The 15,918-nt window shown below is 26.3% G+C and overlaps 1 protein-coding gene across 1 annotated transcript in view; it reads right to left on the minus strand.

Moving 5' to 3' along the window:
- The window catches only part of LOC141284585 (diacylglycerol kinase delta-like), a 46,067-nt gene that overhangs the window by 12,055 nt on the left and 18,094 nt on the right, over window positions 1–15,918 (minus strand). Inside the window, exons 4-18 of the mRNA XM_073817573.1 lie at window positions 13,954–14,086; window positions 13,733–13,839; window positions 11,265–11,390; window positions 11,088–11,190; window positions 9,431–9,593; window positions 9,220–9,328; window positions 7,412–7,551; window positions 7,250–7,334; window positions 5,431–5,525; window positions 5,256–5,355; window positions 4,880–5,156; window positions 2,508–2,642; window positions 2,300–2,428; window positions 2,123–2,216; window positions 1,927–2,037 (exon numbers count right to left, since the gene is read on the minus strand). Coding sequence (XP_073673674.1) covers window positions 1,927–2,037; window positions 2,123–2,216; window positions 2,300–2,428; window positions 2,508–2,642; window positions 4,880–5,156; window positions 5,256–5,355; window positions 5,431–5,525; window positions 7,250–7,334; window positions 7,412–7,551; window positions 9,220–9,328; window positions 9,431–9,593; window positions 11,088–11,190; window positions 11,265–11,390; window positions 13,733–13,839; window positions 13,954–14,086 — 1,907 coding nt within the window. The remainder of the gene's footprint in view (window positions 1–1,926; window positions 2,038–2,122; window positions 2,217–2,299; window positions 2,429–2,507; window positions 2,643–4,879; window positions 5,157–5,255; window positions 5,356–5,430; window positions 5,526–7,249; window positions 7,335–7,411; window positions 7,552–9,219; window positions 9,329–9,430; window positions 9,594–11,087; window positions 11,191–11,264; window positions 11,391–13,732; window positions 13,840–13,953; window positions 14,087–15,918) is intronic.

Raw genomic sequence — 15,918 nt, forward strand, 5'->3', positions numbered from 1 at the left:
ATATTTGTGACCCTGGACCACAAAACCAGTCTTAAGTCGCTGGGGTATATTTGTAGCAATAGCCCAAAATACATTGTATGGGTCAAAATTATTGATTTTTCTTTTATGCCAAAAATCATTAGGAAATTAAGTAAAGATCATGTTCCATGAAGATTTCTGTAAAATTCCTACTGTAAATATATCAAAAAGTAATTTTTGATTAGTAATATGCATTGTTAAGAACCTAATTTGGACAACTTTAAAAGTGATTTTCTCAGTATTTTGATTTTTTTGCATCCTTAGATTCCAGATTTTCAAATAGATGTATCTCGGCCAAATATTGTCCTATCCTAACAAACCATACATCAATAGAAAGCTTATTTATTGAGCTTTCATATGATGTAAACATCTCAGTTTTGTAAAATGTAACCTTATGACTGGTTTTGTGGTCCAGGGTCACATTTTACATCCTAACCTCTAAGGTCTCCTTTCATCAAGACCCAAACTTTTTTAAACAGAGGGCAAAAAAAATCTAATTTGATTGAATTTTCTTTGGGTCAGAAGTAAATGTTGCATTATACCTATTATATAACATATTATACAACATATATTAAAATATAGAGATTAAAAAAAATGTAATAATTAAAACAAAATTGTAAAATATTTTTGAAATGTTTTAAATTATTTCGCTCACATTCAACGCAAAAATAAAATAAAAATGTTAAAACAAAAATGTAAATTAGAAATTAAGACATAATTTACTTTCACCTTCTCTTGTAAAATATATTTCATATTTCTGCATGTTTAAAAAAAGGCCAAAAATGCTTTAAACATGAACTGTTAATGGTTTAATTTCTCACCAGTATAGAAGTCTAAAACACACATTATTCTTTCATAATAAATACAGTTATATGCACTTTTATAGCAGTTATTATAGTTTTATGTTAATAAGCATTTTTTTTTTTTTTTAAATAAGCTTCAAACAAAGATTTATGAGAATGCACTATAATACTACAGAAACACAATAATACATTCAATGTATTATTTATTTCTTCAACAATTGCCTTTGTAAATCTAGCGGTTTCTTATACTGCAATTAAAAAAATAAATAATAATAATAATTTATATTTTGTATATACATTTACACTATCATTTACAAATTTAGGGATCAGCACATGTGTGCTATTTTTTGAAGAAATGATACTTTTATTCAGCAAACATCCATTAAATAGATCAAAAGAGTCAGAAAAGATATTTAGAATGTTAAAAAAATTATGTTTCAAATAAATGCAGTTCTTTTGAACTTTCTATTCAAATAATTCTGAAAATTCTAAAAAAAAAAAAAATTAAATGGTTTATCAAAATTGTATTTTACTATTACTATATATGTATTTTATTGACAGAAGACATTTATATCTTTATTTTATTTTACAAATAATTCTGAAAATTCTAAAAAAAAAAAAATTAAATGGTTTATCAAAATTGTATTTTACTATTACTATATATGTATTTTATTGACAGAAGACATTTATATCTTTATTTTAGTTTACAAATAATTCTGAAAATTCTAAAAAAAAAAAAATTAAATGGTTTATCAAAATTGTATTTTACTATTACTATATATGTATTTTATTGACAGAAGACATTTTTATCTTTATTTTATTTTACTCATTTTAAAACAATAATAATTTTAATGAGCAGCAAATCAGCTATTAGAATGTTAGAATGATTTCTAAAGGATCATGTGACACTGAAGACTGCAGCAATGATGCTGAAAATTCAGCTTTGATCACAGAAATAAATTACATTTGACAATATATTCACATAGAAAACAGTTATTTGAAATTGTAAAAATATTTCATAATTTTCATGTTTTTACTGCAACCTTGGTGAGCAAAAGACACTTTCAAAAGTGTTTGTGACGATATATTTGATGTTTTCACGTACCTGCATTTCTCTGGATGCTCGTCACGTTTGTTGTTGAAGTCCAGAGAGATTTTGGCATCCAGACCGATCCCGAAATAATTATTCATCACACATTTCTCTGTGTACAGATCCCTGAAACACAGAGAGGCACTTTCCCATCAGCTTCTGCCCTAAAATTCATCAGCCGACAGTCAAACAAACAGAAACAACAACTCACAAGTTCTCCGGATCACAGCTGAAAGGATCAGCGCTGACCAACAGCCTGGTGATCACCGAACCACTGAAAGAGCCTGAAACACCTGCTCTGAGACCTGCAGACACAAACACACAACATGAGCCTCTGAACAACAGCAAAACCTCTGCCATTCCCTTCTATAAAGACTGCTGCTCTTACTTGGGTAGAGGATTTTAGAGTTCAGCATGGGCATGTTCTCTCTACTTCCCGTCTGAGCAGGAAGTGAGGCAGAGCTGCCAATGGACAGGCTTCCTTTACTGATGAGCTTCTCGCATGGAGTCTTAGACGCTGAGGTAGACAAAGAAAATAAGTAAACGTGTGTAGATGTGTTTTGCTAACGTGTCTGTATGCGTTTGAAGCGTCTCACCTCGTCTGCTGGCTCTCGCTCTGTTACTGTATGAAGACTGTAGGGATAATGTTTCTGAACCATCGTCCTCTTCTTCTTCCTCCGCCGGGAGTGTAGGCAAACCCACCTCTGTTTGAGCGTTCTGTTCATCCACCGCTGAAAGACGAGATCACATACATGTGAAATCTTTAGTTTTGAACTATAATTAATTTTATACAAACGTAAAAATATAAAATATATATATATAATTCAAAAGTTAATTAATATATAATTATTGCATAATATTTACATCTTTACATATCAATATAATTCTTAATGTAAAAAATTTAATATGTAAAATGTAAAATAAAATAGCTTTGGATTTGCTTTATTAGCTTTGGTTTGTTTTTATGGCAGCAAATTGCTCTAGAATTTTGTGATTATGTATTAATTTGACTAGAACAGTAAAAGTTAATATTAAACCATTTAAAATTAAAACTTCAATGTAAAATAAAAAAATATAATAATAATTTAATTTGTATTCATTTTACACAACTGTGAAATTAGAAAATAAAATAAAATTAGAAAAATAAAATAAAATAAAATAAAATTTGAAAAATAAATAAAATTTGATGTGTTTGTTTTTATAGCAGCAAATTGCACCAGAATTTCGTGATTATTTGTTAATAAAAAAAAAAAAATTAATAAAACATAAATAAATAAAATAAAATAGCTTTGGATTTGCTGTCTTTGTTTTTATAGCAGCAAATTGCTCCAGAATTTTGTGATTATATGTTAATTAAAAAAAATTAAAAATTAAAAATTAAAAAATAAAATAAAATAGCTTTGGATTTGCTGTTTGTTTTATGGAAGCAAATTGCTCCGGAATTTCATGATTTAAAAAAAATAAAAAATAAAATAAATTAAATTAAATTAAATTAAATTAAATAAAATTAAATAAAATTAAATTAAATAGCTTTGGATTTGCTGTGTATGTTTTTATGGCAGCAAATTGCTCCAGAATGTTGTGATTATATGTTTAAAAATAAATAAATAAATAAATAAATAAATAAATAAATAAATAAAAATAGCTATGGATTTGCTGTGTTTGTTTTTATGGCAGCAAATTGCTCTAGAATTTTGTGATTATATGTTAATATGACTAGAACTGTAAATTTTAATATTAAACCATTTAAAATTAAAAAATACAATGACTTAATTTTATTTGTATTACTTTTATACAACCGTGAAATTATAAAATAAAATAAAATAAAATAAAATAAGCAGCAAATTGCTCCAGAATTTTGTGATTATATGGTAATAAAATAAGATCAAATAAAATAGTTTTGGATTTGCTGTGTTTGTTTTTATGCCAGCAAATTGCTCCAGAATTTCGTGATTATATTTTAATAAAATAAAATTAGAAAAATAAAATAAAATAAATTTAAATAGCTTTGGATTTGCTGTCTTTGTTTTTATAGCAGCAAATTGCACCAGAATTTCGTGATTATTTGTTAATAAAAAAAATTAATAAAACATAAATAAATAAAATAAAATAGCTTTGGATTTGCGGTCTTTGTTTTTATAGCAGCAAATTGCTCCAGAATTTTGTGATTATATGTTAATAAAAAAAAAAAATAATTAAAAAATTAAAATTAAAAAATAAAATAAAATAGTTTGTTTTATAGAAACAAGTTGCTCTGGAATTTCATGATTTAAAAAAAAATAAAAAATAAAATAAAATAAAATAAAAAATAAAACAAAACAAAACAAAACAAAACAAAACAAAATTAAAAAATAAAATAGCTTTGGATTTGCTGTTTGTTTTATAAAAACAAGTTGCTCCGGAATTTCATGATTTAAAAAAAATAAAAAATAAAATAAAATAAAAAATAAAACAAAACAAAACAAAACAAAAAACAAAATAAAATAAAATAAAATAAAATAAAAAACAAAACAAAACAAAACAAAACAAAAAACAAAACAAAACAAAATAAAATAAAATAAAATAAAATAAAATAAAATAAAATAGCTTTGGATTTGCTGTGTATGTTTTTATGGCAGCAAATTGCTCCGGAATTCCATGACTATATGTTAATAAAATAAAATAAGTAAAATAAAATAAATAAAATTAAAAAAGCTTTGGATTTGCTGTGTATGTTTTTATTTATTTATTTATTTGCTTCAGAATTTCGTGATTATATATTAATATGACTACAGTAAATATAATTTTTTTATTATTATTATAATACTGTAATGTATAATAATAATAATGATTATTATTTAGTAATTTGAATTAAATTACATTTATTTTGTATTTCCATTTTTCTGCATGTCTAAATGATTGAATTCATACAAATGTAACAATTCAATTAAATTTAATTTAATGTCATTTCCTCCAAAAGTACCGCTACCTTTCTCGGTGTGTTCAATGATTTGTCTGATGGCTTTCTTCAGACTGTTGGCACGAAGCATCAGCTGCTCTCTGGGTTTGAAGATGGCGGCAGGTGGTCGAGGCGAACAAGGAGCAGTGACTGTGGGCGGGGCAGTGGGCGGAGCCAGAACCACACCCTCCCCATCCACCTGTTCCTCAGCGATGGTGGGCGGCGGAGCAGACATCACACTGCTGGCCTGAGCTTCATCATTAAGCGTTTTCAGTAAGGAGTCCAACTTCTCTTTAAGCACACAACACTGCACACAAAAACATCCTGAGTCACTCAGCCAATCACAGGACACTCCCAACAGCCAATCATAAAACAGCAAGTCATCCAACAGCCAATCACAGCTGACCTTTTTAGCCATGGCCTCTGATTCTTCTAAGTTTTCGGTGTTTTTCTCGTAAGCACGTCCAACTTTTGCAACAAAGTCTTTTACTGTCTCACACAGGACTCTGAAAAACACGATTTTAGATAAACCACCAGCAAGAATACGCATGAACAGAAATGCTCACATATACAGTACATACTTGGCAGAGGAAATAACCACAGAGTGCTGGTCAGATGTCAGGATTTTAGAGAGATGAGCAGCAACTGAGTCCTCATAGGTCAGAATGTGCTGCACCTTAAACAAAACAGCCAATCAGAAGAGAGGAAAAAAAAAGAACATCCAATCAGAACAGAGGAAATGTGGAACAGCCAATCAAAACAGAGGAAACAGAAAGTGCTACATGATGTACTGATTATTTAATTGTAAATAAATAAATAGTGGAAAAAGGTTATCAAAAACTAAACTACAACTGTTTATGGTGTAAGAAACCATGACTAACATTATAATTGAAAAAAAAATGTGATTACATATTAATATGACTATTAAGTAGATATTATTTTTATTATAGTTATTATTATTCCTAATATTAATATGATTATTATTATTAAATAAAATATCTAACTAAATAGAACATTTCCGCTGTACAATTTCGATGTAAAATCAAAAATATAATAAAGATTTTATTTTATTTGTATTAATTTTATACAACTGTGAAAATAAACTAAAATAAGATCAGATAAAATAAAATAGCTTTGGATTTGCTGTGCTTGTTTTTAGGGCAACAAATTGCTCCAGCATTTTGTGATTATATATTAATATAACTAGCAGTAAATATTAATGTTTTTATTACGTAATTATTATTAGTAATACATTAAATATAAAATTAAATAAAACATTTCTATTGTAAATGTTAATGCAGTTGTTTTCTATTACAACTGTGAAATTATCATAGTTAATAGTCTAATTAAAGTTTAAAAAAACAAAATGCATGTGCAACAATTTAATAATCAATTTCCGCACATTTAGGGCCCTATAAAAATTTTTTTTTTCTTTTTCTCAAAATTCTGTTTTAACTACATTAATATATTTTTAATAATAATAATAATAATAATAATCATTTATTTTATTAATAATAATACAGTTTTTATTCTTCTGAATTTATTATTTAATAATACAAATTTATTGCCAAAAATGGCAGCAATAAAATAAAATATCTATAAAATAGATTTAGATTTGCTGTGCTTGTTTTAGTGTTTTTAGTTTTGTGATTATATATTAATATAACTATGAGAACAATTAATAATACTTTTATTTTATTTAATAAATCTTCATTATTGTTACTAAATAAAAATATTACTATTGTAATATTTCACTGTAAAACTAAAATGATAATAATACATTCATTTTAAAGTACAACTGTGAACTTAAAATATTTAATTAAAATATTATTTATTAATTTATTTTAATGCATATAAGTTATAAAATATACATTATTTAATATATATATTAAATATTTAATATATATTAAATATATTTCATTTAATAAATCTTCATTATTGTGACTAAATAAAAATATTACTATTGTAATATTTCACTGTAAAACTAAAATGATAATAATACATTCATTTTAAAGTACAACTGTGAACTTAAAATATTTAATTAAAATATTTTAAATTATTTGTTAATTTATTTTAGTGCATATATTTATTTAATTAAATCGCAACTAATCCCTTGAGATTAGTTATAATTATTGAATAAATAATAACTGCACATTCAGTTTTATTCTGATTAATAATGCAACCATACTTTAAAGTATACAGTATATATTTAAACTATTTATACTATTATAGAATTTAACATAACTTTTAATTAAACTTTTATTGTTATATTAACATTATATTTTGAATTCAGTATTTTTGCATTGTGCTTGTGACATGTTTATAAGCTTTTTTCTATTATATATAATTAAGAAAATGTCTATTTATACACACAGTAGCATTAAACATGATCACCGTTACCTCTGAGTCCTCACTACAGTCCTCTGTTACCGTGGAGCTGGAGTGTTGCCGTGGTAACTTGGTCTCGTATACCATAATACTCCATCTAGAAGAAATCAAGGTGTTTAAATGTTTGTGAAGGACAGAAACAGACTGCGACAGTCACTTCAAACACACACTGACCTGTCCAGCATCTTAGTACTGGCTCTCTCTAGTTTCTCCAGTATCTGCGGTAACTGCGTGTCGTCGTCACACGCCGAGCCCCACCCCAAAACTCTCGCCAGGTCATTTCCTGTTCCCAGAGGAAGTACGCCAAGCTGGCACTGCCAAGCGAACACACAAACACACACGTCAATGCTCTTCCTGACTTAAACCTGTTACTCAAACAGTAGAGCTTGGATAAAGATGAGTTTGATTTCCAGGGAATGCATGAACTGAGAAAAAGCAAACGATAAATGCAAAATTGCTTTGGATGAAAATAATTGGTAAATGCATAAATGTTAATGCTAAAAATATATATAAATAAACACAGAGCTTACTTTCAGGCATGCACAAAAAAATCCACCACCAGAAGGCAGTATAAGCAAAGAAACTGTGTCTGAAACTCCATTGTCTTTCATATTATGCCATATTTATGGCCCTTTGACATAAGTTTTTTTTTTTTCCTTAGCAATTTTTGTTTTTCATTTCCAAAATTCTGCTTTAATTGCATTAATATATTTTTAATCACATTAATTATTATTATTATTATTATTTAATCATTTTAATCACATTTTGTATTTCAACTTTTCTGGATTCAATTTTAATACTTTAAAGTTTAAAAAAACAAAAAGCATGTGTAAATAATTGAATTCATACAAATTTAACAATTTAATATTTCATTTTGGCTCATTTAGGGCCCTATAAAATCCATTTATTTTTTACATTATTATTAATAATAATATTTTTATTATTAATAATAAAAACAATATTTTAATAATAATAATAATAATAATAACAATTATTATTATTATTATTATTTAGTCATTTTAATTAAATTCAATTTATTTTGAATTAAAGTTTTTATGGATTCCATTTTGATGGTATAATTCAAGTTTAAAAATCAAAAATACAAAAATTTTATTACCAAAAAATTGCAGTAATCAAAACAAATTTACAATTTCTGTGTTTTAATTTGCATGAATATATTTTAAGTCATAATTATTATTATTATTTAATTTAAGGCCCCATATTCCATTTGTCAATTTTAATTCTGTTTTAATTGCATTAATAAATTTGTAATAATAATAAAAAAATAAAATAATAATAATTATTATTATTATTAATAATAATATTTTTAAATAATAAAAATAATCATTATTATTATTATTATTTAATCATTTTAATTCAATTTAATTTATTTGTATTCAAATTTTTATGGATTCCATTTTAACGGTATAAGTTTAAAAATTAAAATAATAACATTTTATTACCAAAAAAAGGGAGCAATAAAAAGAAATTTACAAAAGAATGTGTTTAATTGCATTAATATATTTTTTAATCATAATTATTATTTAATCATTATATTTTAATATAATTGATTTAAAAAAAATGGACTCTGCTTTAATAGTTTAATTAAAGTAAAACAAACAAAAAAAAACTGTAAATAATTAAATTCATACAAATGTAACATTTAATCATTCATTTTGGCACAGTTAGGGCCCTTTATTTTTTTCCCCAAATTCCATTTTATTTTTCAAAATTCTGTTTTAATTGCATTAATATATTTATAAAAAAAAAAAAAAAAAAATTATATATATATATATATATATATAATAAAATTATTTTAATTTATTTTTTAATTTATTATTTTTGTAATGGTTTAATTAAAGTTAAAAAATCAAAAAGCATGTCTAAATTATTGAATTCATACAAATTAATTAACATTTTACAATAATAGGGCAGATATTTATTTATTTTTTCAGAAATTCTGCCAAATAATTTAACTGTACCTGTTTGTGTAAAGTCAGAGCATCTATCTCTGATAAAACCCATCCCACGCTGCCGTCTCCTCCACAAACCAGAATACGAAACGTATCGAACTTCTGAAACAGACGCAAGCTGCGACAGACACACAAGCACAGGTAAAGAAGTCAGTGAACAAATACCAAACCCAGAAATATTGATTTCTATTGTCTTTTCTGTTTTAAAGGTATGTTTTACCCCAGATGTGGGCCTCCGTTCATCAGATCGAACACTTGTGCGGGATTCAACAGCTGCTTAAAGCGCCGCAGAAACTTCACGCCTTGATTATCTCCACTTTTACTGTTCACAAACACTAATAACGGGCTTGTGCAGGTCGGAGGACACGTCGCCTTCCAGAACCCTAGAAACACACACACAAACAGAAGAGATGTTTACTTTTTACAGTGTTATTGCAGTATTATTTATAGGGTAACACTTTACAATAAGATCGCATTAGTAAACATTCGTTAACATGAACTAACAATAAAAAATATATGTAAATAATTTTTGATTTAGCTTTTTTTTTTTTTTTTAGTAAGTTTTAGTTTTAGTAAGTCGTTTTAATCTTGTTTTGTGTGGTCTAGTTAGGCAGGGTTATTATCTTTAGGTAAAACATTTTACATTCATTTTTATATTTTCATTTATTTACAATTTCATTTATTTATTGGACATTTTAGTAATTGTTATATATTTTTGTGATTTATTTAGTTTTTGGTTTTGGGATTTTATTACAAAGTGTTAAAATTTACATTAGCATTACAGTATTTATTAATATTTTTGATTTAGCTTTTATTTTTATATTTTCAGTTTTTTAATTTTATTTATTTTCAGCATTTTATTTTCAATTTTAGTAGGTAGTTTTAATTTAGTTTTGTGCTTTTGTCACTTTTATTAGTTGTTTATTTAGTCTTTATACATTCACACAGTATTACAGAATTGATTTATATTTTTAAATTTAGATTTAATTTCATATTTTTATATTTCATTTTAGTTTTTCTTTGATGTGCTTTTGTCTTTTTTTAGCTTTTGATTTTTTTTATATTTCTATTTAGCATTCATTTATTTTTTATTTCAGTTTAAGTTTTATAGTTTTGTAAAGTGTTATCATTTACATTTATTTAGAATTAGCTTTTAATTTTCTTTATAATAAACTAGAAAATAAAATTACATTTTATATTTTAGTTTTAATGTTATGTGCTTTTGTCCTTTTTTTACCTTTATATAATATATAATATATACGATTTGTATAATAAACTTGAAACAAAACAATGTTTTATATTTAATTTTATGTTTTATGTTTTTTTTGTCATTTTAGTTTTAATTTTATGTGCTTATGTCTTTTCTTAGTTTTTGATTTTTTTAATATTTAGCATTCATTTATTTTTATATTTAAGTTTTAGTAATTTTAGTACTTTAACAAACAAAACATTTTTTAGTTCTTAATAATTTCTACCAAGTTTTTCATCTAATATGTACATATTATTCCAGCTTCATTTCAATAAACTAATATGATTTTTTAGTTTTACCTTACTTTTACTTTCTTTACTTTATTGTATTTTTTTTTTACCATTTACATGGTAAATATGATTTTTTTTTTACCTCACAACAATTGCTTTAACAATTATTTTTATGTTTGGTAGGCTGAATATCAACACTAAATCAAGTTGAATCTTCAGTCTAAAGCATCTGCGTACTATTTTTGACATAATGCCATAATTGGTCATTTCTGAGCGCTGATTTGGATACAAGTTATTTCTGACATAGAGCTCTGATTGGATGTTTCCATGAGACGGCTCATTCTGAGAGAACATTCTGATTGGTTGTTGGTGAGGGATGGTTCTGATTGGACGCTCACCGTCTGAGTCGATGCTGTTGAGGGCGGTGGGTGGAATCACAGAGACTTTACACTGACCCAGCGGGCACTTTGGAGAGAGCTGGTCTTTGCACCCAGCATGCACCTGGACAAAATTATTGTCATTTATTAAACATGTAGAAAACAAAAATTAAGAAAACGTGATTTGAATGCACTCACCATGGCTTTGCACCATAAACAGCGCCAGTCCTGTAGTCTCAGGACGCTGCCGCAGGTTTTATCGCACACGGTGCATTTGGCGCTGACGGGCAGATTCCCCTCCAGCCACTGATGAGGCATCGAGATCTACAGAGTTTGCAAAGCCATTAATTACAGGATGACTAATCAGTCCAGATGGTAAATGAGCTTCTTACACAATAAGGAAACTCATAAGATGCTGATTTCCTGCATGCACCACACATGCGTTTCTACTCTAAAACAGGCATGGAAATGCATAGCAAAAGCATTGACGAAATACTGAATACTGAATTAAATAAGCATGTTGCAATGAATGAAATGCAATGTATTTGCCTAAAAGACGACACTTAAGAAATAAATAATAATGTAGCCTTTTTTTGGTACAGATTTATGCACCTAAAATGCCGTGTAGTTAGGCAGGGTTATTATCTTTAACTAAAACTGTTAAAAAATTGTTAATTAAATTTAAGATTAAATAAAATTAAGCGTAAATATTAGATGGGAAACTTAATTAGAAATGTTACTTTGGCCGAAATAAAATAAGCTGAAGATGAAGCACTAAATTTGCTAACTGAAAATAAATTAAATTAAAACTAAATTATTTTAAAAAGGTGATATAAAACCAAATGTGTTGAATAGTATTTTAATATAAAAATATTTTTAAAAATTGTAATATTATTATATATATGAAGAGTTAATTGGCAAAACCTAAATTTTTAACAATTTCCAAAAATCATGTATTTGGGCTATTTTAATTTAAAAACAACAAACAAAAAATGCAGCTAACTAACACAATAGAAATATGATAACACAATAATAAAAAAAAAATATATATATATATATATATATATATATATATATATATATATATATATATATATATTATAAAAAAGTTAAATCTTGAGATCTTAATAAAATTAAATTTTAATTAAAATCTAAAACTAAATAACAAAGCCAAAATACATTTTGAAATGTTTTCATTTTAGATTTTTTAAAACAGTTGAAATTTTTGAAATATTTAATTGGAACCAGCTGAAGTAGGTTTAAAGAATTACAATTATTAACTGGAAATAAACAAAAACTAAAGCTAAAATTGAATTTTTTAATGTAATATTTTATATAAAACTATGCTACAAATTGAAATAAAAAACAAATCTAAATTATTAAATAAATAGTGATTTAAAACCAAATGTGTTAAATAGTATTTTAATTTAAAAAATATTACAAAAAAGTTTTCTTCTTATTACATATAATATATAATATATAAAAACATGATAACAATAAAAAATATGATTTTTGAAAAAAGGGGTTATCTGTTTTTGAAAATAAACTCTTCATACACACATTATAAAAAAGTTAAAATTTAAAATAAATTAAAAATGTAAATCTAAATTTAAATCTAAATACAAATCTAAAATACATTTAGAAATGCTTTAAATTTAAAATTTAAAAAAAGATTTAGAAATATTTCCTTAGAACCAGCGGAATAGGTTTGAAGCATTAAAATTATTAACTACAAATAAATTAAAAACCAAAGCTAAAACTGAAACACAAAATAAATCTAAACAGTAATATTGAAATAACAATGCTACAAATAATGACTAAAACTGTTAAAAAACATTTGTGTTAATTAAAACAAAGCAGATGCCTAGGCAATCAATATAAATGTATGTTTAAGTACTAAAATGATTACAAGGAAATAAATAAAAACTAAGACCAAAATAAAAATAGACCAGTAACCATCAACAGAAAATAGAAAATAGCATAAAAAATGACTAAAAAAGAAAACTAACAATATAAAAATAAAAGCTAATTCAAAATGTTAATAAATCTAGTAGATAAAAAGATGTCCTAAGACAAGAACGGGTATTGTTTTGGTTTTAGGAGATTTTAGGAGAACTTAAATGAAAGGTTTTGATCCACTTCAAATGTTGACTACTGTATAATAGTAAATGTGACCCTGGACCACAAAACCAGTCTTAAGTCGCTGGGGTATATTTGTAGCAATAGCCAAAAATACATTGTATGGGTCAAAATTATAGATTTTTCTTTTATGCCAAAAATCATTAGGAAATTAAGTAAAGATCATGTTCCATGAATATGTTTTGTAAAATTCCTACTACAAATATATCAAAATGTAATTTTTGATTAGTAATATGCATTGTTAAGAACTTAATTTGGACAACTTTAAAGGTGATTTTCTCAGTCTTTTGATTTTTTTGCATCCTCAGATTCCAGATTTTCAAATAGATGCATCTCGGCCAAATATCCTATCCTAACAAACCATACATCAATAAAAAGCTTATTTATTGAGCTTTCATATGATGTATATATCTCAGTTTTGTAAAATTTAACCTTATGACTGGTTTTGTGGTCCAGGGTCACATATAAACAATTTTAAACTTATACTGGAACAGAGCTAGGTTTGTTTTTGCATGAATAGCACTCACCCCATCTTCATCCTCTAGTATGTCTTTGCCGATAGAGGCCAGCGTCGTCCATTTGCAGTTATTAGTTGCTCTGACCGCACAACGTTTGTGAGCCTTGAACTTACACACTGCACAACAGAGAATGAAGTCAAGTTAACAAATAAGTCAGCACTTAATTGCATTCTAACCATACATCTAATTATGCTACATCAAATCAGAATGCATTGTGAACAGTGACAGACCTTCGCAGGACAGTCCGTGAGACGTGACTCCAGACAGAGCCTCCCGACAGACGTTACAGTACGTGGGGCGAGCGTGGGAACAGGCGTACCAGTTATGCATCCCAGAGAAATGATCCATACTGAACTGAGTGGACTACAGCAGAGAAACAGACATTAAAACACTTAGAATGATACAAAAGATTCCATTTGAAATAAATGCTGTTCCTTTGAACTTTCAGTTCATTATAGAATCCTGAAAATACAATGTATCAATTTCAAACTAAATGTTTCTTGAGCAGCAAATAGTAGAATGATTTCTGAAGGATCATGTGACACTGAAGACTAAGTAATGATGCTGAAAATTCAGCTTTGATCACAGAAATAAATTACTTTTAAACATATATTCACATAGATAATAGTTGTTTTAAATTGTAATAATATTTCACCACTTTTACTGCATTTGTGATCAAACAAATGCAGCGTTGGTGAACAGAAGGGCTTTATTTAAAAAATATTTAAAAATCTTTTTGACCCCAAAGTTTTTGTTTATCAAAATAAAACTGAAATAAAATTAAATATAAATATTAGATGGAAAACTTAAACCGAACAATGATTAGAAATGTTGCCTTGTCAACTAACTGAAATAAATGTAAGATTAAGCACTAACATTACATATTTAAAATAAACAGTAAAACTCAAAAATTAATACTAAATAGTAATGATATTTAAAACATAATAACAAAAATTTAAAATAAAACTATCAAAAGAAGGCAATTCAAACTATTAATAAAAACTATACTAATATATGTGACCCTGGACCACATATTTGCAGTAGTCAAAAATACATTGTATGGGTTAAAATGACCCTTTATGACTGGTTTTGTGGTCCAGGGGTCACATATAATAATACCAAAATAACACTGGAACAGGGCTGAATGGTAGTGTTTATAATTCAAAGTAATATTTTCAACATCGGTATAATATGTGACCCTGGACCACAAAACCAGTCATAAGGGTCACATTTTTAAATGGATAAATAAGCTTTCCATGAATGTGTGGTTTGTTAGGATACAACAATATTTGGCCGAGACACAACTATTTAAAAATCTGAGGGTGCAAACAAATCTAAATATTGAAAAAATCGCCTTTAAATTGACCAAATATAAAATTACCTAAGCTCAATAAATGCTGTAGACCTATTTTTTATTGTTAATAATATATTCTTCTTTGTTTATGTAAACTAATGTAGTTAACTAATGTTAACAAATCCAAATCTTATTTATTCTCTTTTGCATCCACTTTTTTAAACATCAGTAATAAATACATTTGTAACTACATAAATATCAAAAATCATAAAAGGGCATATGTGACCCTGGACTACAAAACCAGTCACAAGGTACATTTTTTTAAAGATTTATACTACTTGAACGTTGAATAAATAAGCTTTCCATTGATGTATGGTTTGTTAGGATAGGACAATATTTGGCCGAAATACAACTATTTGAAAATCTGGAATCTGAAAGTGCATCAAAATCTTAACATTGAGTATAAATCACCTTTAAAGTTGTTCAAATGAAGTTTTTACAAATGCATATTACTAATCATAAATTAAGTTTTGATATATTTATGGTAGGAAACTAACAAAATATCTTGTTTGATTTTTATGCAAAAATAATGATAATTTAGACCCATACAATGTATTGTTGGCTATTGCTACAAACATATCCATGCTACTTAAAGACTAGTTTTGTGGGACATGGTCACAAATGTCTTATAACCTGTCACTAAACAGCACAGAAACATATGAAAGGTTAGTTTTGAGTCACTACTCACACCTAAACTAGAAACTAAACTGTATTCTGACTCATTTTGTGTGTGAAATTACTAATAAAGAAAAAAGATTTTCCACTGCTTTCAGCACAATCGCTTGTAAAGAATATGATGTAACTCATTTCTGAATAACCCATCCTGTAAACATCTGAAAGC

The sequence above is a fragment of the Garra rufa genome, chromosome 14, assembly GCF_049309525.1.
Source record: "Garra rufa chromosome 14, GarRuf1.0, whole genome shotgun sequence".
NCBI lineage: Eukaryota > Metazoa > Chordata > Actinopteri > Cypriniformes > Cyprinidae > Garra > Garra rufa.